Below are 27,545 nucleotides of genomic sequence, written 5' to 3' on the forward strand. Positions count from 1 at the left end.
TTATCTGGATTTACTGCTGTTTATCTATTCACCTGCTGAAGGACATCTTGGTCTCTTCTCACTTTTGGCAGTTATGTGTAAAGCTGCTCTAAGAATCTGTGTGCAGGCTTTTTGTGGATGTAAACTTTCAGGTCATTTGGGTGAATACCAAGGAGCACAATTGCTGGGTCATATAGTAAGAGTGTGTTTAGTTTTGTAAGAAGCTGCCAAACTGTCTTCCAAAGTGGCTGTACCATTTTGCATTCCCACCAGCGATTAATGGGCATTCCTGTTGCTTCATAACCTTATCAGCATCTAATGTTAGTGTTTTGGATTTTGGCCATTCTAACAGGTATGTAGTGGTTTCTCATTATTGTTTTAACTTGTAATTATCTGAGCACATATGATTGTTAAATCATCTTTTCTTAGGCTTATTTGCAATCTGTATATCTTATTTGGTTAGGTTCAGATCTTTTGACAGTTTTTTAACTGGATTGTTTCTTGTTGAGTTTTAAGAATTCTTTGTGTATTTTGGATACTAGTACCTTATCAGGTGTGTCTTTTGCAAATATTTTCTCCCACTATATTACTTAATTTTTCATTATATTAGCAGTGGCTTTTACAGAGCAGTTTTAATTTTATTGAAGTCTGATTTATCAATCCTTTTATCATAGATCATACTTTAGGTGTTGCATCTAAAAAGTTATTGCCAAACCCAAGGTCACCTAGATTTTCTCCTATATTATCTTGTAAGAGTTTTATAGTTTTGCATTTTACATTGAGGTCTATGATCCATTTTGAGATAATTTTTGTGAAACTTGAAGAACTGTGTCTAGATTCTCTTGTTTTTGCATGTATATGTCCAGTTGTTCCAAAAACCATTTTTTAAAGATTTTATTTATTTATTCATGAGAGACACACAGAGAGAGGCAGAGACATAGGCAGAGGGAGAAGCAGCCTCCCTGTGTGGACCCCAGTGTGGGCCTTGATCCCGGGACCCTTGGATCATGACCTGAGCCAAAGGCAGACACCCAACCACTGGGCCATCCAGGTGCCCCAAAAACAATTTGTTGAAAAGATTGTCCTTTCTCCATTGAATTGCTTTTGCTTCTTTGTCAAAGATCTATTTTTGTATGGGTTGATTCCTGGGCTCTCTATTCTGTTTAGTTATCAATTTGTCTATTTTCCATCAACACTGCACTATCTTAACTATTATAGCTTTATAGTAAGTCTTAAAGTCATTTAGTGTCAGTGCTCCGACTTTGTTCTTTAATATTGTGTTGGCTATTCCAGGTCTTTTGCCTATCAATATAAACTTTGGGATCAGTTTGTTGATATCCACAGAATAACTTGCTGGTATTTTGATTATGAGTGTATTGAATCTATACATCAAGTTGGGAAGAACTGACATCTTGACAATATTGAGTTTTCCTATCGAGGTACATATATGGTGTTTCCATTTATTTAGGTCTTTGATTTCTTTCATCAAGTTTTGTGGTATTCCTCAAATAGCTCTTATACATATTTTGTTACATTTATACCTCATTATTTCATTTTGCTAACGTAAATGGCATTGTATTTTTAATTTCAAAAACTGCTTCTAGTAAGCAGTTGACTTTTGTATATTAACCTTGTATCCTGCAACCTTGTTATAGTCGCAAATTACTTCCAGGAATTTTTGTGTTGATTCTTTGGAATTCTCTACATAGATAATTATGTCATCTGTGAACAAAGACAGTTTTTATTTTTTTCTTTCCCAATTTGTATACTTTTTCTTCTTACTGTCTTTTGCATTAGTTGGGACTTACAGTTATATGCTGAATGGGAGTGGTGAGTAAGGACATCCTTGCCTTGTTCCTGATCTTAGTACAAAACATCTAGTTTCTCACCATTAAGTATGGTGGTTGCCAGAAGAGAGATGGGTGGGGGAGGAGTGAAATAAATAAGGGGGATCAAGAGTTCACTTGTCTTGATGAGCACTCAGTAATGTATAGAATTGTTGAATCATTATGTTGCACACCTGAAACTAACATAATACTCTGTTTAAAAAAAATATGATCTTAGCTCCAGGTTTTTTGTAGATGTTCTTTATCAAGTTGAAGAAGTTCCCTTCATTCCTAATTTACTTAGAGATTTTCATCATGAATGGATGCTGGGTTTTGTCAAATGGTTTTTTGGGCATCAATTGATATTGTAAGTTTTTTCTTCTTTAGCCTGTTGATGTGATGCATTACATTAATTGATGCTGGAAATGCCTTCCTTGTGTACCTGAAATAAATCAACTTGATCATGGTATATAAATTCTTTTTATACATTGTTGAATTCAATCTGCTAATATTTTGCTGAGGATTTTTGCAACTATGTTCATGAGACTTATTGGTCTGTAGTTTTCTTATAATGTCTTTGTCTTGTTTTGGTATTAAGATAATTCTAGCCTTGTACAATGAGTAAAGAAGTATTTTCTCTGTGTCTGTTTTTCAAAAGGGATTGTAGAGATTGTACCTTCTGTTTTGGAAGGTTGTTAACTAGTGATTCAATTTCTTTAATAGATAGAGGCATATTCACTAATGTATTTCTCTTTGAGTTTTGATAGATTGTGTCTTTCAAAGAATTGGTCCATTTCATCTAGGTTCTCAAATTTGTGGGCATAGATAGAATTATTAATAATATTTATTGTATTTGTAATATGCATGTGATGAATAGTGATGGTCCCTGTTTCAGTTTTGATATTAGTTATGGGTATCTTCCCTGTTTTTTTCTTAACTTGGCTAAAGATTTTGTTGATTTTTTCTTTATTGCTTTCCTATTCAATTTTATTGATTTCTGCTATAATTTTTATTATTTGTTTTCTTCTGCTTAGTTTCAGTTTAGTTTCCTCTCATTTTTCTAGTTTCCTAAGGTGGAAGCATAGGTGAATGATTTTAGATCTTTTCTTCTTTTCTAATATATTCATTTAATGCTCTAAATTTCCTTCTAAGTTCTGGTTTTGCTGTGTCCCACAAATTTTGACAAGTTCTTTATTTTCATGTAGTTCAAAATGTTTTTAAAATTTTCTTTGACACATGTGTTATTTAGAAGTGTGTTGTTTAATCTTTGACTATTTTGGCTTTTCCCAGCTATCTTTCTGGTATGGATTTCTAGTTTAATTCCATTGTTTTCTGAGAGCAGACTTCATATGATTTCTGTTTTTTTTAATTTGTTAAGGTGTATTTTATGGCCTAGTGTGTCATCTATCTTAGTGAGTGTTCCATGTGAGCTTGAAAAGAATGTATATTCTGCTGTTGTTGTTAGATTAAGTCTTCTATTGATGTCAATTAGATCTAGTTGATTGATGATGCTGTTTAGTTCAACTATGGCTTTACTGATTTCCTGCTGTTGGATCTGCTCATTTCCAGTAGAGAGATGTTGAAGACTTCAACTTTTTTTAAAAAAGATTTTATCTATTTATTCATGAGAGACAGAGACAGAGGGAGATGCAGAGACATAGGCAAAGGGAGAAGCAGGCCCCATGCAGGGAGCCTGATGCAGGACTTGATCCCGGAACTCCAGGATCACACCCTGAGCCAAAGGCAGACACTCAAGCTACTGAGCCACCCAAGTGTCCTGAAGACTGCAACTATTAACAGTGGGTTCATTTATTTCTCCTTGCCATTCTATTAGTTTTTGCCTTATGTATTTTTTTCAAACATTTTATTTATTTACTTGAGAGAGAGGGAGTGGGAAGAGGGTCAGAGGGAGAGAATCTTCAGACACCCCACTGAGCACGGAGCCTGACAGGGGGCTTAATCCCAGACCCCTGAGATCATGTCCTGAGCTGAAATTGAGAGTCAAATGCTCAACTGACTGAGCCACCCAGTTGCCCCCTGCGTCACGTATTTTTTATGTTCTGTTGTTAGGCATGTATATATTAAGGATTATTATAGTTTTTTCGAGAATTGACTTTTTATCATTATGTAGTACCCCTTTTTATTCCTGATAATTTTTCTTGCTCTGAAGTCTGCTTTGTCTAAATTAATATAGCTAGCCTAGTTTCTTTCTGATTAGTATTAGTATATCTTTCTCCATATCCTTGCTTTTAATCTGTGTCTTTATATTTAAAGTAGATTTTTTTTATAGAAAACATAGTTGGGTATTATATTTTTTAAAAAGATTTATTTATTTTGAAGACAGAGAGGGAGTGGAGGAGGGGCAAAGGGAGAGGGAAAGAGAATCTCAGACTCCCTGCTGAGTGTGGAGCCTGTCATGAGGCTTGATCCCATGACCCTGAGATCATGACCTGAGCCAAAATCAAAAGTTAGACACCTAACTGACTGAGCCACCCAGGTGCCCCTATTGTATTTTATCTACTCTGAGGGTCTCTGACATTTAATTCAAACATTTAGATTACTGAAATTTAAAGTTACTTATTTAAATGTAAACTTACTGATATGGTTGAGTCTCCATATTATCTACCATATTGGCTCCTTTTTCCTATTTGTTATGCTTGTTTTCTCATTGTCTTCCACTCTTTATGCCTTCTCTGGGTTTTTTTTGTTTGTTTGTTTTAATTTATTTTATTTTATTTATTTATGATAGGCACACAGTGAGAGAGAGAGAGAGAGAGAGAGGCAGAGACATAGGCAGAGGGAGAAGCAGGCTCCATGCACCGGGAGCCCGACGTGGGATTCGATCCCGGGTCTCCAGGATCGCACCCTGGGCCAAAGGCAGGCGCTAAACCACTGCGCCACCCAGGGATCCCTCCTTCTCTGGTTTTAATTGAGCATTTGGTTTGATTATATTTTTCCCCTCTCTTTAGCATATTAATTATACTTCTTTTTTAAAAACTTTTCTTAGTGGTTATGCTTATGTTTTCAGGTCCATTTACAAGTAATCCAAGTCTTCTTTCAAATAACACACTTACAAATAACACACACACATGGATAATGCAAGTACCATATAACAGAGTATTCCCACTTCCTCCCTTCTATCCATTACAACATTGCTGCCTTTCATTGCACTTATCCATAGGCTATCATCACCAAATGAATTGTTGCCATTATTATTTTGAATTATATTCTACTGTTATCTGTTAGATTAATTAGAATAAAAACATAACTAGATGTTGGGACACCTGGGTGGCTCAGTGGTTGAGCGTCTGCCTTCAGCTTGGGGCATGATCCCAGGGTCTGGGGATTGATTCCCACATCAGGCTCCCTGCAGGGAGCCTGCATCACCCTCTGCCTATGTCTCTGTCTCTCTCATGAATAAATAAATAAAATCTTTAATAAAAAAACATAATTAGGTGTTAACTAGACTTACTGTGGTGATCATTTTGCAATACATAAAAATATCAAATCATTACATCGTAAGCCTGAAAGTAGTATGTTATATGTCAGTCACACCTCAAAGAAAAAAGGGCAGGTAGGAAAGAAAGGGAAAAAAAGAATGAGAAAATATTTTATTTTACTTTTATTTATTCCTTTTTTAGTAGCACTCTTTATGTAGATCTGAGTTTCTGACATCTGTCATTTTTCTTCTTTCTGAAGAATTTCTTCTTCATTTCCTGCAAGGCAGGTGTCAACAAATTCCCTCAATTTTTGTTTCCCTGAGAAAAAGCTTTATTTTTCCTTCATTTTTGAAGGATAATTTCTCTTGATTCAGAATTCTTCGTTCATGTTTCTTTTTAACAATTTATGTATTTTACTTTTCTCCCATGACTGCATGGATTCTGAAAAGAAGTCTGATTCTATTCTTATCCTTAGTCCTCTATAGGTAAGGCATTTTTTTCCTCTGGCTATTTTCAAGACTTTTTCTTTGTCTTTGATTTATTTATCTTCCTAAGAGTTCTCTGAGCTTTCTGGACCTGTGATTTGGTATCTTTAATTTTATGACATCCCTTTCATTATTGCTTCAAGTATTTCTTTTGTTCCCATCTTCTCCTGGTATTCTCATTATGCCTATGTTACACTTTTTGTAATTATCCTCTAGTTAGTTCTTGACACTCTGTTCATTTTTTTTTAATTCTTTTATTCTCTTTGCATTTCAGTTTTGGAAGTTTCCATTGACATGTCTTCAGGCGTGCTGATTCTTTTACTTTGCTTTGTGCAGTCTATTGATGAACCATCAAAGCCATTCTTCATTTCTTTTAGGGATCTTCTGCATTTCCTTTAGATTTTTTTTTTTCAGTTTCCATTTCTCTGCCTACATTATTCTTCTGTTCTTTCATGTTGTCCACCTTTTCTATTAGGGCCCTTAGCATGTTAATCATAGTCATTTTAAATTGCTGATATGAAAATTCCAACATTCCTTCCATATCTGACTATGGTTCTGATGCTTGCTCTCTCTCTTCATGCTTTTTTTTCCTTTCAGTATGCCTTGTAATTTTTTTGTTGAAAGCTAGACATTACATATTGGATAAAAGTACCTGATTATGTATATAGGCATTTAGTGTGAGGTTTTATGTTTATCTAGATGGGGGTTAGTATGTGTTTACTTTTTTGCTGTAGCTGTGTGACAGAGACTAAAATTTTCTCTAGTATTTTTGTTTTTATCTCTCTCGTGTACTTGGGTTTCTCTACAGATGACTTCTTAAATAAAGTTTAAAACATACAGGTTTTGCAGTTGTATTTCCCTCTTGTTATTCAGGAACTCTATTGATGTGATAGTAAGGTGGGGGAATAGTGTTCAATAGTCCTATGATTATGTTTCAGTCTTTTAGTTTTTAGTTGTGAATTTCATAAATTCTTCTCAGTTTTATGTTTTATGCCTTTCCACACTTAAGTGAGACAGGAAGGCTAGAGAAAGCTAGAATTGAGTTTTCCTTTTTCCTAAGTTGATTAGGCTCTGGTCAAATATCTGTCTTGAGGGCCAGCCTTGATAAGAAACACAGAATGCTCTTGTTCATTTTATGCTCTCGTTGAGAAGCACAGGGGTTTATTCTCTGGTCTTCACTGTGAGAACTAATGGGGCTCCTGGGGGTAAAATTTATGGAGGTTTTGGTGTCCTTTAAGACTAGAGTCCCTCAAGTTCTTAATTCTCAAACTTGTCCACACTAAGCCTCTAGTGATTCTTCTATTATATCTCAGGTTCTATTCTAATATTGGTTCATATGGAGGTTTCTGCTGTGTAAGCTTTGATTCTTTATATCCACATGACTGTCTCTCCAGTTTAGGGAGAAGCAGTTTGACCTGTGACCTCAGGTCTCTGATAGATCTAAGAAGAATTGTTGGTTTTCAGTTTCTTCAGTTTTTTATTTTTATCATTGTGAGGATGAGAGAGATGACTTCCATGCTCTTTACATGCTTGCCCAGAAAACAAAGTCCTCTTCTGATTTTTTACTTGGATAATATATCTACCTTTTTCTATTGCCTTTTTCAGTGATGACATGGATATATTCCAGTTCTGTTCCTTTCACTTCAGTTTATTGCATACATTCCTTGATACAAAAAGTTGCTTATTTTAGTACATGTGAATTAATCCATTTTATATCTTTCCATAGTCAGATATGATTTTGTGTATTTCTGTTTCTGGGATAAATATACTATTCTGTTTTTTTAAAAAATCAACTTAAAGCCCACTCCCTGAGCATAAATACAGGGCCATCAATGGGAGATAGGGCTGCACAGGCACTTACCTTACTACCTAGCCTGCTAGTCTTGGCACTGGGCTAAGGGCACATTTTGTTAAAGCCATGAGTGTGCCTCACCCAGCTACAGGGTGCACAGCTGTTTCCCATGCACCATGCCCAGCCACTATGCAGCACCCAGCCACTGTGCTGCCCCAACCACCTTTGTGTTCTGAACCCAACCATGCCCAGCCATTGCTATGTACTATGCCCAGACTTGTGCCCTGAACACCATGATGGCACAGTCCCCAGATGCCACAGTGCTTTGGGGAATCCATATTAGGACTAGTGACCCAGCATAGATTTTTCTAACATAACTACCCGACTCCCAAGTCCCCCAGTGGGCATGCCCCTTCAGAGCTGGCCTGCTGGGGTCCCAATAACACCACAGAGGGTAAGCACAGCCCATAACAGGCAGAGAGGCAGTTCAGACCATTGCACTAAAGGAACAATGAATCAGACAAAGTGGCAGGGCATAAACAACACATGTAGGATACTCTCCTAAAGTTCAAGGTTCTGGTGGACAAGGGACACTGCACTGCAGGGCACTCCATGACCTCTTCTTCATAAAGTCACTATTTTCAAGAGCAGAAGGCATAGCTGACTTTCATTTTGTTTATGTTTTATTTATTTATGAGAGACACACACACACACAGAGAGGCAAAGACACAGGCAGAGGGAGAAGCAGGCTCTATGCAGGAAGTCCGACATGGGACTTGATCTCAGGTCTCCAGGATCACGCCCTGGGCTGAAGGCAGCACTAAACCGCTGAGCCACCCAGACTGCTCCATAGCTGACTTTCTTTTTTTTTTTTAATTTATTTTTAATTTTTATTTTATTTTATTTTTCATAGCTGACTTTCTTAATACACATGAACAGACACAGAGACTTAGACAAAATGAGACAGAGAGATATATGCCAAAAGCAAGAATGGACAAGGCAACAGCAAGAGATCTAAGCAAAACAGACATAAGTAACATGCCTGATAGAAAATTTGAAACTATGGTCATAAGGATACTCACTGGACTTGAGAAAAGAGTGAAAGGCATGAGTGAGAACTTTAACACCGAGAAAAGGAATAAGAGCAGACATAAAGAGCTCAATAAATGAAATGAGAAACATACTTGATGGAATGAAAAGCTGCATGGAAGAAGCAGAGGAAGGAATTAGTGGCCTAGTCAACAGAGTAATGGAATGTAATCAAGCTGAACAAAACAGAGAGAAAAGAATTAGGCAAAATAAGAATAGACTCAGGGAAGTCAGTGACTCCATGAAACATAATAGCATTTATATTATAGCAGTCCCAGAAGAGGAAGAGAGAGAAAAGGGGGCAGAACATTTATTTGAAGAAACAATAGCTGAAGACGTCCCTGATCTGGGGAAGGAAACAGATATCCAGAACCAGAAGTTAGAGAACTCCCATCAAAATCAATAAAAACAGACCTACACCAAGGTATATTGTAGTTAAATTGGCAAAATATAGTGATAAATATATTTAGAAGCAGCAAGACAGAAGACAGTAACGTACAAAGGAAAATTCATAAGGCTAGCAGGCAATTTTTCAACAGAAACTTTGCAGGACAGAAGGGATTGACATGATATATTCAAAGTACTGAATAGGAAGAATATGTCCCCAGGAATACTTTAACCAGCAAAGCTATCATTCAGAATAGATTTTCCCAGATAAACAAAAACTAAAGGAGTTTGTGACCACCAAACCAGCCCTGCAGGATGTATTAAAGAGACTCTTGAGTGGAAAGGAAAAACCAAAAGTGACAATATAAAGGTAGGAAACACAAAAGCACTAAAAATGGATATTTTTTGTAAAAAAATTTCCTTGACTGCAAGGAACTAAAAAATAAAAGGATAGAAAATATAAAAACATATACCTAAAATGTGGGCAGAAGAGGAGAAAAGAATGGGTTTAAACCTAAACAGCCATCAACTTAATATAAACTGCTATATGCAGAAGAGGTTATATACAAACCTGATGATAATCCTATATCAAAAACCACTAATAAATATGCAAGAATAAAGAGAAAGAAATCCAAATATATCATTAAAGAAAATCATCAAACAATGAAATAAGGGCACCTGGGTGGCTCAGTTGGTTAAGCATCTGATGTTGTCTTAGGTCATGATACCAGGGTCCTGGGATCGAGTCCTGTATCAGGCCCCCTGCTCAGTGAGGTGTCTGCTTCTCCCTCTACCCTACCCCCTGCTCATTATCCCTCTCTCTTTCAAATAAATATATAAAATCTTTTATTTTTTTCACATCTTTTAAAATTTAAATTCAGTTTGCCAACATACAGTATTAACACCCAGTGCTCGTCCCATCAAGTGCCCTTCTCATTGCCTGTCACCCAGTTACCCCATCCCCTTCCCAACCTTCCCTTCCACAACTCTTTGTTTGTTTCTCAGAGTTAGGAGTCTCTCATGGTTTTTCTCCCTCTCTAATTTTTCCCACTCAGTTCCCCTCCTTTCCCATATAATCCTTTTCACTATTTCTTATAATTGGAGAAGGACAATCATCATATGATTTTACTCATACATGGAATATAAGAAATATAAAAAAATTTTTTAAAAAACCATGAGAGATAAGATCAAAGAAAATCTCCAGAAACAACCACAAAACAAGTAATAAAATAGCCATAAATACATATATGTCAGTAATTACTTTGAATGTAAATGGACCAAACACTCTAATCAAAAGATGTAGGGGTGACAGAATAGATAAAAATAAACCAAGATCCACCTATATGCTACCTACAAGAGACTCATTTTAGACCTAAAGAAACCTGCAGATTGAAAGTGAGGGGATGGAGAAATATCTATTATGCAAATAGATGTTAAAGCTGGAGTAGCAATACTCATATCAGACAAAATAGACTTTAAAACAATGTCTGTAACAAAGAAAGAAGAAAGAAAGAAAGAAAGAAAGAAAGAAAGAAAGAAAGAAAGAAAGAAAGAAAGACGGACACTATAAAATAATAAAGGGGACAACCCAACAATAAGATATAACAGTTGTAAATATTTATGCATTCAATATGGGAGCACCCAAATGCATAAAACAGTTAATAACAAAAAAACTAATCAGTAGTAATACAGTAATAGAAGGAGACTTTAACCATCACACTTAACATCAATGGACAGATCATCTAAACACAAAATCAGTGAGGACACAATGACTTTGATGACACACTGAACCAAATGGTTTTAACAGATCTATTCAAAACATTCCATCTTAAGGGGCTCCTGGGTGGTTCAGTAGGTTGAGCATCTGACTCTTGATTTTGGCTCAGGTCATTATCTCAGGGTCCTGGGATCAAGCCCCACATCAGGCTCCCTGCTCAGCAGAAAGTCTACTTGTCTTCCTTTCTCTGCACTCTTCCCCTTGTGCTCTCTCTCTCAAATAAATAAATAAATCTTTTTAAAAAAGAACATTCCATCTTAAAACAGTAGAATACACATTCTTTCCAAGTGCACACAGAACATTCTCCAGAACAAATCACATATTAGGCCACAGAACCAGCCTCAACAAATTTAAGAAGATCAAAATCATATCATGCACCTTTTCTGACCACAATGCTATATGAAACTAGAAGTCAAACACAAGAAAAAATCTGGAAAGACCACAAATACATGGAGGTTAAGTAATATGCTACCAAACGATGAATGAGTCAACCAGGAAATAAAAGAAGAAATAAAAAAGTACATGGAAAAAATTGAAAATGAAAACATAACCATCTAAAATCTTTGAGATGAACAAAAATGGTTCTAAGAGGAAAGTTTATAGCAATACAGGCCCATCTCAAGAAGGAAGAAAAATCTCAACCTAACCTAACACTTAAAGGAGCTAGAAAAACAACAACAAACAAAACCCAAAACCAGCAGAAGGAAGGAAATGTTAAAGATTAGAGCAGAAATAAATGATACAGAAGCTGAAAAAAAAAAAACAAGAGATCAATGAAACCAGGAGTTGGTTCTTTGAAAAAAATCAATAAAATTGATAAACCTGTAGCTAGACTTACCAAAATAAAAAAGAAAAAGGACTCAAGTAAGCAAAATCATAAATGAGAGAAAAGAAATAACCAACACCACAGAAATACAAGTAATCATAAGAGAATATTATGAAAAACTATATGCCAACCAACTGGAAAACCTCAAGAAATGGATAAATTCCTAGAAATATATAAATGACCAAAATGGAAATAAGAGAAAATAGAAAATTTGAACATATTGATAACCAGCAAAGAAATTGAATCAGTAATCCAAAAACTCCCAAGGAAGAAAAGTCCAGGACAACATGGCTTCAGAGGCAAATTCTCCCAAATATTTACAGAGGAGTTAACGCCTATTCTTCCCAAACTATTCCAAAAAATAGAAAGGGAAGGAAAACTTCCAAATTCATTCTATGAAGTATTACTTTGATACCAAAATCAGATAAAGACTCCACTAAAAAAGAGAATTACAAGTCACTTTCCCTGATGAGCATAGAGGCAAAAATCCTCCACAAAATGCTAGCAAACTGAGTGCAACAATAAATTTAAAAAACTGTGCACCATCATTAAGTGGGATTTATTCCAGGGTTGTAAGGGTTGTTCAGTATTCTCAAATCAATCAACATGATACATCACATCAATAAGAGAAAGAATAAGAATCATGTGATTATTTCAATAGATACAGAAAAAGCATTTGACAAAGTATAACATCCATTCATGATAAAAACCCTCAACAAAGTAGGTTACCTCAACATAATAAAGGCCATATAAAAAAAAAAAAACCCCACAGCTAACATCACGCTTAATGGGGAAAAGCTGAGAGCTTATCCTCTATTTTCAGGAACAATGCAAGGATGTCTACTCTCACCACTTTTATTCAACATATTACTGGAAGTCCTAGCCACAGCAATCGGACAACAAAAAGAAATAAAATACAAATCAACAAGAAAGAAGTAAAACATTCACTATTTGCAGATGATGTGGTACTCTATGTAAAAAATCTTGAAGGATTCCACCAAAAATTGTTAGAATTGATAATTAAGAAAAGTTGCAGGTTTCAAAATCAATGTACAGAAATCTGTTGCATTTATTTACACCAATAACGAAGCAGCAGAAAGAGAAATTCATAAAACAATCCCATTTATAAGTGCACCCACAATAATATGATACATAGGCATAAACCTAACCAAAGAGGTGAAAGACCTGTACTCTGGAAACTATAAAACACTGTTGAAAAAAATTGAAGAGGACACAAAGGAGTAGAAAGATATCCCATGGTCATGGATTAGAAGAAGAAATATTCTTAAAATGTGTATACTACCCAAAGCAATTCCACACGTTTAAGGCAATCTCTATCAAAACACCAACATCATTTTTCACAAAAGTAGAACAAACACTCCTAAAATTTGTATGGAACCATAAAAGAACCCAAATAGCCAAAGCAATCTTGAAAAAGAAAAGCAAAACTGGAGGCATCACAATTCCAGACTTCAAGTTATATTACAAAGCGGTAGTCTTCAAAATAGTAGAATACTGGTGCAAAAGCAGACATATATGGAACAGAATAGAAAACCCAGAAATAAACCCACAACCATATGGTCAATGAATCTTTGACAAAGAAGGAAAGAATATCCAATGGGAAAAAGACAGTCTCTTCAACAAATGGGATAACTGGACAGCAACATGGAAAAGAAGGAAATTGGACCACTTTCTTACATGATACAGAAAATAAAAATAGATTAAAGACCTAAATGTGAGACCTAAATCTATAAAAATCCTAGAAGAGGGGATCCCTGGGTGGCCCAGCGGTTTGGCGCCTGCCTTTGGTCCAGGGTGTGATCCTGGAGTCCCGGGATCAAGTCCCACATCAGGCTCCATGCATGGAGCCTGCTTCTCCCTCTACCTGTGTCTCTGCCTCTCTCTCTCTCTCTCTCTCTCTCTCTCTCTCTCTCTCTGTCTCTCATGAATAAATAAATAAAATATTTAAAAAAATCCTAGAAGAGAGCACAGGCAGTAACCTCTTTGACATTGGCCATAGCAACTTTTTTCTAGATAGATCTCCTGAGTCAAGGGAAACAAAAGCAAAAGTAAACTATTGGGATTACATCAAAATAAAGATCTTCTGTAGAGCAAAGGAAATCATCAACAAAATGAAAAGGCAACCTACAGAATGGGAGAAAGTATTTGCAAATGATATATCTGATAAAGGGTTCCTATTCAAAATGTATAAAGAACTGACACAACACCCCAAAAAACAACCCAACTAAAAAATGGGCAGAAGATGGGGTGCTTGGGTGGTCAGTTGGTTAAGCATCTGACTTTGACTCGGGTCATGATCTTGATCATCTTGGCCATGACCTGAGATCAAGCTCTGTGTTGGGCTTCCCACTCAGCAAGGAATTTACTTGTCCCTCTCTCCCTCCCCCTCCCTCTCTCCCTACTCATGCTTTCTCTGTCTCTCTCTAAAATAAATAAAGAAAATCTTTTTTTTTTAAATGGGCAGAAGGCATGAACAGATAGTTCTCCAAAGAAGACATATAGATGGCCAAGAGATATGTGAAAAGATGCTCCATATCACTGATCAGGGAAATGCAAATAAAAAACTACAATGAGATATCACCTCACACCTGTCAGAATGGCTAAAATCAACAACACAGGAAACAACAGTGTTGGGGAGGATGCGGAGAAAAAGGAACTCTTGTGCACTGTTGGTGTCGCCACTGTGGGAAACAGTATGGAGGAGGCTCCTCAAAAAGTCAAAAATAGAACTACCCTACTATTCAGTAATTGCACTACTTGGTATTTTTACCCAAAAACTACAAAAACAGTAATTCAAAGTGATACATGCACCCTGATGCCTATAGCAGCATTATTTACAATAGCCAAAATAATGGAAGCAGCCCAAGTATCCATCAACTGACAAGTGGATAAATAAGTGGTATATGTACACAGTGAAATATTATCCATAAAAAGAATGAAATCTTGCCATTTGCAATGACATGGATGGAGCTAGAAAGTATAATACTAAGGGAAATAAGTCAGAGAAAGACAGATAACATATGATTTCACTTATATGTGGAATTTAAAAAATAAATGAGCAAAGTGAAAGAGCGAGGCAAACAAGAAACAGACTGTTAACTATAGAGACTGAACTGATGGTTACTGAAGAAGAGGTTGGTGGGGGGATGGGTTAAATAGTTGGTAGGGACTAAGGAGGGCACTTGTGATGAGAATTGGGTGATGTATGGAATTTTTGAATCACTATATTGTATACCTATATCAAATATAACACTGTATGTTAACTGGAATTAAAGTAACAAGTTAAAATCAACTTAAAAAACTTATCTGGAATTTATTACAGTATTATATATACTGTAATTCTATATTGTTTTTCATTTTGATATCTAGCAATCCCTCAACTGTTTACCAAAAAGCAGTTCTTATATTTGTGTTTATTCTTGTTTATTAATACTTAAATTATTATAATAATTTGTATGCATTGCTAGAATCTTTATTGTTATTCCAATTTCACAAGATTTTAATGATTGTTTTTTTGTGGAGGATTGAAATCTGACAGGATGTTTGCATATTTATGTTTAAGAAAATGGAAATTTCATAAATATGTGGAGTTTAAATAAAATGTGTTTGACCTATAATCGGTTAATGAAGAAATTGAAAGAGAATTTAAAAACTACCTTGAAACAAATGAAAATCAAAATGTAATATACCATAATTTATGGGGCACAGCAAAAGCATTTCTAATAGGGAAGTTCATAGTGACAAATGTATATCTAAAGAGACAAGAAAAGTCTTAGATTAACAACTGAACTTTACTCCTGAAAAAGAAAGAAAGATGGAATTTAGTTGGAGGGAGAAAATACAGAGATTAGAGCAGGAATAAGAGAAATAGAGACAAATATATAGTAGAAAAGTTTGACGAAACTATGATCTGATTCTTTGAAAAGATTAACAAAATTGACAAATATTTAGCTAGACTCACCAAAAATTAAAGAAAGGACTCAAATAAAATGAAATGAAAAGGGAGTAGTTACAACTGATACCACAGAAATACAAAGGATCATGAGACTACTATTAACAAATATACATTAACAAGTTGGACAACCTAGAAGAAATGTATAAACTCCTATAAATATACAACCTACAGAGACTGAATCAAGATGAAATAGGAAAGCTGAACAGACCAATTACTAGAAAGGAGATTGAAACAAAAATCTCCCAATAAAAAAAGTCTTGGACCAGATGGCTCTACTGGTGAATTCTAGCAAACATTCAAAGAATTAATAGTAATTCTTCTGAAATTCTTCCAAACACTAGAAGAGGAGAGAACTCTTCCAAATTTATTTTATGAGGCCAGCATGACCCTGATACAAAAACCAGACAACGATGAAAAAATTACACAAGAAGAGAAGAATATAGACCCATATCTCTGATGAACATAGATGTAAAAATCCTCAACAAAATATTAGTAAACTAAATTCAGCAATACATTAAAAGGTTCATGCACCATGATCAAGTGGGACTTATTCCAGGGATGCAAGGATGGTTTAACATCTGCAAAACAGTCAATGTGATACACTTCATTAACAAAATGAAGTATAAAAATCATATCATCTCAGTGGATGCAGGAAAAGCATTTGGTAAAATTCAACATTAATTTATGACTAATACTCTCAACAAAGTGAGTATAGAGGGAACATACTTAAACATAATAAAGTCCTTATATGAGAAACCTACATTGAACGTCATGCTGAATGTTGAAAAGCTGAAAGCTTCCCATCTAAGATCAGGAAGAAGACAAAGATGCCCACTCTCACCACTTTTAGTCAACATAGTTTTGAAATCCTGGTCAGACCAATTAGGCAAGACAAGAAATAAAAGGTATCTAAAGTGAAAAGGAAGAACTAAAACGGTCACTATTTTATCTATATATAAAAACTGTTGAGATCATTAGATTTGTCTACCTATCTCCCTCCCTCCCTCCCTCCCTCCCTCCCTCCCTCCCTCTCTCTCTCTCTTCCTCTCTAAAGGCTCCACCAAACAACTGTTAGAACTAATAAATGAATTCAGTAAAGTTGCAGAATACAAAATCAGCATGCAAAAATCTGTTGCGTTTTTATATAGTAATAATAAAGTATCAGAAAGAAAAATTAAGAAGACAGTCCCATTAAAATTGTATCAAAAAGAATAAAATACCTAGGAATAAATTTCACCAAGTAGGTGAAAGACCTGTGTATTGAAACAAACGAAACATTAATGAAAGAGCTTGAAGAAGACAAATAAATGGAAAGATATTACATGCTAATGGGTTGGAAGAATTAATATTGGCAACATGTCTATACTACACAAAGCAATCTACAGATTCAGTGCAATTCCTATCAAAATTCCAATGGCATTTTTGCAGAAACAGAACAAATAACCCTAAAATTTGTATGGAACCATAGGGGACCCCCAATAGCCAAAGCAATTTTGAGAAAGAAAAAGCTAGAGTTATCTTGCTCCCCGATTTAAAACTGTATTATAAATGTACAGTAATTAAAGCAGTATGATATTGGCATAAAAACAGACATATATAAGTGGAATAGAATAGAAAACCCAGAATTAAACCTACACATATATGGTCAATTAATTTACAACAAAGGAGGCAAGAATACACAGTGGGGAAAGGACAGATTCTAATAAATGGTCTTGGGAAAATTGGATAGCTATATGCAAAAGAATGAAACTGAACCACTGACTTACACCAGGTACAGAAATTAACTCAAAATGGTTAAAGATTTGAATGTAAGAACTGAAACCATAAAATCTTAGAGGAAAACATTGGCAGTAAGCTCCTTCCCATAGGTATTGGTGATGTTTGGCTAAACTGACACCAAAAGCAAAAGCAACAGAAGCAAAAATAAACAAGTGGAACTATATCAAACTAAAAAGCTTCTGCACAGCAAAGGAAACCATCAAAAAATTGAAAAGGCAACTTAAAGGGGAAAAATATTTGCAAATCATATCTGTTAAGGGGCAAATTATGATTTGCAAATCATATCTGTTAATCATATCTGTTCTAATATCCAATAGAACTTAGAAATTTTAATAAAAATGAAATTAAAAACAGGCAGAAGGTCTGAATAGACATTTTTCTACAGAAGACATACAGATGGTCAACAGTGCATGAAAAGATGCTCAACATCATTAATCATCAGGGAAATGCAATCACTTCACACCTATTAAAATGACTGTTATCACAAAGACTAAAAATAAGGAGGTTGGCTAGAATGTGGAGAAAAGGGAATCCTTGCACATTTGTTGATTGGGAATGTAAATTGGTATAGCCAGTGTGGAGCACAGTATGGAGGTTCCTCAAAAAATTAAAAATAGAACTACCATGTGATCTAGTAATCCATGTGTTCATCAATGGTTGAATAAAGAATGAAACACACACACATACACACACATTCTCATGCACATGATGGACTATTAGCCATAAAAAAGAATGAAATCTTGCTATTTGCAATGACATGGATGGAACATAAGGGCATTATGCTAAGTAAAATGAGTCCAAGAAATATAAATGCCATATGATCTCTCTTATGTGTACAATCTAAAAAAAGAAACTAAGCTTATGGATACATAGAATAGGTTGGTGGCTTCCAGAAGTGGAGGTGGGTGGGGGTGGTAGACTTGGGTAAAATATTTGTGTTTTTGTTTAAATAAATTGAGTTAAAATCTTTAAATTTTTATTTAAAAATTTTTAAAGATTTTATTTCTTTATTTGACACAGAGCACAAGCAGGGGGAAAGGCAGAGGGAGAGGAAGAAGCAGGCTCCCCGCTAAGCCTGATGCGGGGCTCTATCCTGGGATTCTGGGATCATGACCTGAGCTAAAAGCAGATGCTTAACAGACTGAGCCACCCAGGTGCCCCAGTAAACTGAATTTTTAAGAGGATAATGCATACACTAGTATCTTTGCCTATTTATTCTTCTAGGTGAATTTCACTTTCAATCTTTTAAGTTGTATAAAAGATGCCATGGGGACTTTAGATTAATATATAGATGTAGTACCATTCAAATTAGTATCTGTTCATTCTTGCTATATTCGGACATTACATCCAAGAGCATGATAAATATTTTGACTTATATCTTCATTTTTTTTCTATTTGACTTTTGTAAATTTTAAACTAATATTGTAAGGGCACCTGAGTGGCTCAATGTGGAGCCTGCTTCTCCCTTTGCCTGTGTCTCTGCCTCCCTCTGTGTCTCTCATGAATAAATGAATAAAATCTTAAAAAAAAAAAACCCAAAAAACTAATATTGCATTTTGAGTTTATGTCTCTATCATAAATAATTGTATTTTCTAGTTCTATGTTAGTACATAGGAATGCAGTTGTTTCTGACTTATTTACCTTATAATTTCTGGATTCATGTATTTAGTTATTTTAGTTAATATTCTTAGAGCTGTATAGATATATGTCTGCAGTCTAAACATCTGAGTATCATATTTCTTCCTTGCCTATGTACGCTCTTCCCTTTTACATCTTAAAGTTTTTCATGCACTATATTAAATATAATTGGCAACAGGAAGGAAGCATCATTGCCTTCCTGTATTAAAGAGAATGCTATTTTGCAGCTTGGTTTTAATTTAAACATTCTATATCACGTGAAGACTGAAATCCTCCACTCAGAATATTTTGAAAATTTTAATCCAGGATAAATATAAATTTTAAAAATCCATTCTTGACATCTGTTAAAATAATTATGGCTTTTAAAATTTTATTTGTTAATCTGATAAAGTATGTTGATAGTTTTTCCTTGTGATACCAATCTTATGGTATTGGAATAAACTGTCATTATTTATTGCATGCAACTCTTTCAAATGTGATGCTCTTTATTCAGTTTGTTAAACTCTAGGACTTTTACTCATATATTCCAAAGTGAAAGTGATCTCTAATTTTTGAGCATTGTCTTTGTGAGGTGTGACAGACGCTTGTCCTTGAACCACATGGAGCTTCTCTAGCCATCTTGTTCATTTCTCTCTTGAAAGCTTTTATGACAGTGTTCTTACATTCAGAGTCTCTGAGATAAAACCAAAGAAAAGCTGATCTGCTAAGGGAAGATAGCACATGATTGTTTTAATTTTAGCTTCTCTGAATTTTTAAAGCCCCCTTGCCCTTTTCTTTAATAAATTATCTACTAATGTATTTTTGCTGTTCGTCTGTTGGGATCCAATTTTAATGGTTTGAAATATCTCTTTATATATGTCATGGCTATTACTCTTGGAAAAAAATTATAGAAAATACTAGTTGTCACTTTCTTCATTTTCACAGCAGTCAGTGTGGTTTAATATTAAGATATTATTTTCCTTTTTCACTTTCATTTTATCATGAATATACAGTGGAGTTTTTAAAAAGCTGTGTGACAGGTGATGTCATTGCTCCAATGGTTAATGGAATATGTGAAGCAGGATTTAACTGTCCCTTATTAAAGCAGACATTAAAAAAATTTTCAAAATGCCTGTCATTAATTTTGTTTTGGAAAATATAGACTCCCCCCTAAAAATATTAATGTATAGTGATTGGAGCATTATTATATTGAAATATATTAACAAATATTTATTTTTAACATTCCTGGATTTTAATTTCTAATAAATAGCTATAGTTAGAACCCATATACATAAAAGCTCTTTAAGCTCTTCAATAATTTTGAAGACTAAAGGGATCCTGAGACCAAAAATTTTGAGAACTGCTGCTCTGGTACTGCCTGCTTTGAGTCCTGTCTTTTCTCATAACCTATACTTATCTGTGAGGATGACTCCCAGATGAAGACTACATTCTGAGAAGCAGCACTATTATTTCCTCCTGGGATTTTTTTACCTACAATTTGACAGATAGAGAAGGCTAACCCAAACCTCTGAAATAAGCACCTTCCATGGCTCTTAGAGACTACACAGCAAGGTTTGCATTTCATTTCTGCTTCTCAAAATAATGTAACTAAAACTGGAATTGGACTATAAACTAGATTGTTTCCTGAACTCTCTCTTTGTGTCTGGCACTTGGGAACAAAGATTTACCCTGTCCTCAGGTAACTCAAAGTGTATGTATAGAAAAAAATTGATTTTATCATGTCTTTGTCAGTTTTTATCACCTTTAGTATTATACTTAGGATCATTTTAATGTTTTATTTTTAATGATACGATAATACTTATATCTTGGTAGATTCTATAATGTCTCTCTCAAGCTTTTCTTCCTCTTGCATTCTTTCTTTTCCACTTTTGCAGCATCTGGCATATATTACTTACACAGAATGCCATGTGCAGGTCAATAGATATTTTTGTGGAGCAAAAATAAGAACTAGAAAAGCTTATTGCTTCTTTGTGCTTCTTAGCATTGGAATGTGTGATGTATTTTTTTATATTCTCATTGAAGGGCCATGTGTATCAGCCCACCCATTGGTTTATACATTTGTTTTTGCCAAATGGGCTAGTTGAGATGGAAGTATTAATGTATTTGTGCCGACAGATGTCACTGTCACTAGTAAAACAAGGTGTCAGTAAGGCATAACATAAACTAGCACCATCCCCTGCCACCCACACCTTGCTTTTGCAGTACAGCCTTTGGCAATATGCACCCCTCCTTCCCAAATCACCTACATTTAAACAGGAAGTAGCAAACTGCCTTCCTATAGCCCTTTACTTCATTCTCTTCCAGCGTACTGCTGCCACACTTACCTCTTAAAATCATGTTTTTTTTTTTTTTTTTAATCATGTTCCTCCTCAAAAACCACAGTGATTCCATTGGCTTCCCAAGTCCTCCATGATCTATCTCCATCCATTTCCTCACAGATACCTATCCTGCCCTGTAGTCAAGCACAAATGCCAGCCACATTTTTATCTCAAGACTTTGGCTATTTTCCCCCCCTGGACCTGGAATACCCTCTCTTTCTTCTTTCAGGAAGCCTTCTCTGGCTTATAGTATCCTCTCCATTTCCTGAATACCAGTTGCACTCTTATTCGAACAGCTTAGCACTTAGCTGTTCTGTAATTGCATTGTATGAAAGTTCTCTCCTCAACTAGGTCATAAATTCCTTGAGAGTAGTGACAGGGTAACATATTTTTCATATCCCCAGTTCCCTACCCTCACGGTGCAAGGAATAGATTTACTGAGTGTCAGCCGTATAAATACATTGATTGGCTGTCAGCTCTTCTTCCCCAACTGGAATACTCCTCAGTAAGCATTTATTGAACACCTACTCTGGAACAACACTAGAGTTGCTGGGACAACAGAAATGAGAAGGACATGGTGTAGCCAGAAGACCAAAGTGGAAGATATTATGCAATCAACATAGATGTCTGAACAAAGGAGGTGTTGAGGGAAAAGCTTTTTTGAGCTGGCCCTAAACAGAATGAATGGGATTTCATCAGGCTGCAAAGGGGATGGAGGACTGGATGGGATTCTAGATCGAGTATCTGTCCTGAGCAAAGGCATGGAGGTGCAAAAGTACGTGGCTTATAAGGAGTATAATAAATTTGTGGGAGAAGATAAGATGGAATCTAGATTTGATATGGCTCTGAATGCCGTGAGAAGAAATTTAAACCTGACCCTATGGGCATTGGGGAACCAGCTTATGATTTTAAGCAAGAAAGTGACAGAAGGCACTAAAAGTGCCTTTAAGCTGAAAATGTCAGCTGTGTAACACAAATATCAACAAAACATTTTCCCCAATTGCCTTCCTCCCTGATCCTCCATTATATGACAGGCCCTATATGTAATCCACTAGCTGGGATAATATTTCAAATCCCCTTACTGTGTTCCTTTCCTACCTGAAATTCTGGCTGATTTCAGGTTCGTGGCCATAGGGAAGTTTGATTTATTCCAGATGGACCATTCTCTGGGCTGACAGGTCACAGTGAAGCTGCAAACTGTTTTGGAGAGAACCAGGGGCTTGGAGTTTAACTGCACGTGGGTTCAAGTCTCAATGTAAGGAGCCTTATTTCCTCACTATTCTGCTGCTTTAACTTTTTCTCTTGAACTTTTTTTTCTATCTGCAAAATAAAACCAATGGCTGGACCAGAGTGGCTTATCCATACGCAAATATCACTTTTGAGTTTTAACAATTATGTTTATTTCCTTTGTTGAACTCCTATTTATAGCATCTGTTTTGCTTGATTTACTTGCTACTTCAAATTTTCTTTGTTGACTCTTTCTTTCTATGTACTTATTAGGGAAGCACTTTATAACCTAAACAGTGAACCAGATAGCTGCTCCAGGAAATGTTTAGAATGAGGCAGCTGAATTTAGCTGGATTGTTCTATGTCAGTGGGTTACAGGAAGGAGTTTGTAAGGTCCCTCTGGGAAAACTGAAAACTTTTCCAGCTTCTCCTTTGCAAGCCCTCATCCTGTAGTGTCATTATTTTGTTTTCATGAATTCCTAGAACAATAGGTACACCCATCTGAAAATATGACTACAGGACATATTCCAAAGTCAGATATAAATTATTTTTGGACTCCTCCTACTTTTTCTTCCTATGATTTGTGTGGCTAATGTAAAGTTGCTGGCACTGTGTATTTTACATCATTTCCTGAATGAAATGCGATCAGTGAAGAGAGAGGAAAAGGATTCTGTATTATTTTGCAAATTTTCTTGCCTTCTTTTTCCTCCAGGGCTAGTCACAGTATGGGCATTTAATAAATATAAACAGAATGAAAACCTCTGGAGTTGTGCTACTCTTTTAGCCTCAGTTCTTCACATCAGCTAAAATGATGTTTGTTTTTAGGTAAGATTTCTAGAAACCTGGAATACCTACTCTTGAGATAGAGTACTTTTTGTAAGTTTGTTGAATGTGGTAAATCCAGAATTAGACAAATATTAACTACAAATATTGACTCTGATGCCAGCTGCATTTTAAAAGGAAAGTTAGATGTGGAGGGTGAAGACAGGGAACATGTCTTGTTTTGATTTTATGGTTTGCGTTTAAGTTGATATTATTTCTGCTATATTTTTCATTTTCATCCTGTTGAGTTTGAGGTAGCAATACAAGTGTCAAGTGGAGTTCTTGGGAATTCAGGACTAGAGCCTGAGGTAGAGATGAGAGTTAGGGATAGTAGGTTTCTTTAAAGGATCAAATAAAATAAATCAGACGACGGTGGAGAAGGATCTGTGATCTCAGATCCAGAGCTGAGGGGCTCTTTTTTTTCCTTAGATAAAAAGTAAAAACACTTCTTCCTGTATGGTAAAAACACTTCTTCCTGTATGGAAGACAGAAAAATTTAGAATTTCCTCTGTGTTGTTAGTAATAGGAGAAAACTGATAAGGATCCTGTAGTAGATCAGTTTCCCTAGAAGCGACAACTGAGACAGGGCATTCTGGGTAAACATTTTTGTTGTGGAAGTGCTCAAAAAAAGGGGAGTGAAGGAAGGAGTAGAGCAGGGGAAAGTGTCCAGCAAGGACGAAGGATTTACAAGCAGCAACCAAGGAGCTCTGCTCAGGCCACAGAGGATGGATTCTCAGTCTCCTGGGACCCACTCGATCCACATAGCAAGGTTAGAGTTTTTGTAGCTGAGCAAATGGTTTCTGATCCATACTTTTGTATATTATTCATTATTAATTAGTACCTTTGGATAAATGACCCTACCTTCCCTACCTGACCATATATCACCACATACATAAGCATGGTAGTGTTCCTGAGGAACTTCTTGTTCATGTCTGTACACAGTTCAGGCTTTTTGTGCATATTAAGGGAGGCTGCTGGGGATGCATTTCTTTTCTTTATATATGTCCTTATCCATAAGTGAATGACAGATTTTCCTTGGGATATCTGTTCTCTTGGTTTCAACATCACCTTGATGTTGATAACTCTCAAATCTTTGTCACTAAATCTTCATCTCATCTGGCCTCCCCAGCACCATCTTTGTATCTGTCCTTCTGTCCCACAATGATTTGTACATAGTAGGTGGTTCATAAATGTCACTCACACATCAGTCAATCTGCTGTCTATTACAAGTGAGTTATTAAGGAAGTTGAACACATGATTTAGAGCTTGACTTTTTACAAAATATTAACTGGGCAAGTACTTAGGCTCTCTGAGCTTCATGAGTTTCCTCATCTGCACTAGGAGTGATAATGCCTCGGCATGGATCATTGGAAAAGTTAAGTAAAAGAGTTTAGCTTAAGCACATAGCCCTGTGCCTAAAAATTGATCAGTACCTGGTAAATGTTGGTTATTTATCCTTTATGCCCAATGCTTAAAATATTTATCTGTTGCTCCAGTTTTCTGGCCCTATTGCTTAATTTATCTGATTTTTCCACATTCATCACATATAATTCTGATAACCTTAATAAAGTAAGAAGTTTCTCAAAAGGATTGGAATACTTCAACAGGATTATTATTTGTCAAACCCAAAATAACTATGTTGACTATGATTTTGGATCAAGATTTTCATTTTAAAAAATGGAGGGGGCAAGGCTAGGTGAAGTAAAGTTGACTATAATGCTATTTTTTTAAATCAATATGCTAAGATTTTTTTGAGTAGAATTTATAATCTGAAGATTAACACTTGGGATGTAGGAAATGTTTCATCTTTAATATTAAATTATTGAGCAGAGAAAAACATTAAACAGCATAACATGACTCTTTTTCCCAGTATTTCTGAGCATCTGCATTGTGTTATGAGCTCTGGGAGAATCAGAGCCATAAGTTAATGTTTCTCTATTCCTAAATGGCCAGCACATTTCTTAGTACTGATGTCTAGGTTTTATTTCAGTTGATTATTTTATTTTATTTTTTAAAGATTTTATTTATTCATGAGAAACACAGAGAAAGAGAGAGGCAGAGACAGAGGCAGAGGGAGAAGCAAGCTCCATGCAGGGAGCCCGATGTGGGACTTGATCCCGGGACTGCAGGATCACACCCCGAGCTGAAGGCAGACACTCAACTGCTGAGCCACCCAGGCGCCTCTTAGTTGATTACTTTTGAACTCCCATGAGTTTTGTACACATGCCCTCATTTGGTTTGCTCATTTGCATGATTCTCAAAAAACTGCTGTTAACTACATGGTAAGGTAGAGGCACATTCCATCTGAAGGGAAACTAAACATACTAAGTAGTTTGCATATCTGTATTGTCCAAGTAAGAACATGAAAGAAGACCTAAGAATAAGCAGTAACCCTGAATAGATATTTTTCCAAAGAAGACATACAGATGACCAACAGACATGAAAAGATGCTCAATATCACTATTAGTGATAGGAAATGCGAAGCAAAACCACAATGAGGTACCACCTCACCCCCACTCAGAATGGTTAGTATCAAAAAGAGAAGAAATAACAAGTGTGGGTGAGGATGTGGAGAGAAGATTACTCTTGTGTACTGTTGGTGGGAATGTAAATTGGTGCAACCATTGTGGAAAACAGTGTGGGGGTTCTTTAGTTAAACATAGGAATAACATGTGATCCAGTAACTCCATGACTGGGTATTTACTTCAAGAAAATTTGAAAACACTAATTTGAAAAAGACATATGTACCCCTATGTTTATTACAGTATTATTTACAATAGCTAAGATATAGAAACAACCCAAGTGTCCATTGGTAGATGAATGGATAAAGAAGATGTGGTATATATACACAGTGGAATGTTACTCAGACCTAGAGGGTATTCTACTAAGTGAAATAAGTCTGACAGAGAAAGACAAATACCATATTATTTGTCTTATATGTGGAATCTAAAAAAACAAATATGAACAAAGAAACAGACTCAAATTGAGAGAACAGGTGGTTGCCAGAGGGGAGGTGGGTGAGGAATGAGTGAAATAGATGAAGGGGACGAAGAGGCAGGAACTTCCATTTATAAAGTAAATAAGTCACAGAGATAGAAAGTACCACATAGGTAATATAGTCAATAATATTGTAATAACATTTTATGGTGACAGATGGTGACTACACTTATCGTGGTGATCACTGAGTAATGTATAGAATTTTTGAATCACTGTGTCGTGCACCTGAAAGTAATATAATGTATGTCAACTATACTTCAATAATAGAAAATAGAATCAGTAGTAACCCAAAAGGTGAAAACCACCAAAATGTCCATCAACTGATACATGAATAAACAAAATGGGGTCTATCTTTACAATGGGTATTTTTCAGTCTGAAAATGGAATGAAGTACTGATACATGCCAGAACATGATGAGCCTTGAAAACATTATGAGATATGAAAGAAGCCAAACACCAAAGGCTACATATTGTACGATTATATTTTTTTTGTACGATTATATTTATATGCAATGTCTGGAATTGGCAAATCATGGAGACAGAGAATAGCAGTTAAAAGGGGCTGGGGATAGTGGGGAGTTTTGTTTATGGGTCTGGAGTTTCTGTTTTGGAATGATGACAAATTTCTGGAAATGGAGAGTGATGATAAGTACAAAACATTGTAAATGAACTTAATGCTACTGAATTGTCTAGTGTAGAATGGTTTAAATGGTAAATTTTATGTGTATTTACCACAATAAATAAAAGATAGTGGTAAGGGGCTTGAAGGTCACTGTGATAAGCCTCCTGTTTTTCTTTCTGCACAGGAGCCATGGATAACAGAGGCTTTCAGCAGGGGAGTCTCAATAGCTTCCGGAGCAGCTCCAGTGATGAAGACTTGATGGACATACCAGGGACAGCTATGGATTTTTCCATGAGAGATGATGTTCCTCCCTTAGATGGAGAAATAGAAGGTAGCATTACTGTTGATGACAGTTTGTCTTTCTAAAAATTATTTTTTAATGTATACACAGTAAAATTCATTTATTTTCTGGTGCAGTCTTAGGAGTCCTAACACATGCAGAAACTTTTGTAACCACCTCCACTGACAGGATCCAGAACAGTTCAACAACCCAAAGAGTTCCCTCTTGTTATATCTCTTTGCAGCCATATCTCCTCCACCCCAGCCCCTGGTAACCACTGATCTAT

General features: G+C 35.7%; 1 protein-coding gene across 6 annotated transcripts in view; it reads left to right on the forward strand.

The window, feature by feature from the left end:
• Positions 1 to 27,545, forward strand: part of CLCN5 (chloride voltage-gated channel 5) — a 155,172-nt gene that overhangs the window by 82,317 nt on the left and 45,310 nt on the right. For all 6 annotated transcript variants that reach the window (XM_038587444.1, XM_038587447.1, XM_038587445.1 and 3 more), the window contains one exon: positions 27,164 to 27,310. In XM_038587444.1, the coding sequence (XP_038443372.1) occupies positions 27,164 to 27,310 (147 nt within the window). The remainder of the gene's footprint in view (positions 1 to 27,163; positions 27,311 to 27,545) is intronic.

This window comes from Canis lupus, chromosome X, assembly GCF_011100685.1.
Source record: "Canis lupus familiaris isolate Mischka breed German Shepherd chromosome X, alternate assembly UU_Cfam_GSD_1.0, whole genome shotgun sequence".
Classification (NCBI taxonomy): domain Eukaryota; kingdom Metazoa; phylum Chordata; class Mammalia; order Carnivora; family Canidae; genus Canis; species Canis lupus.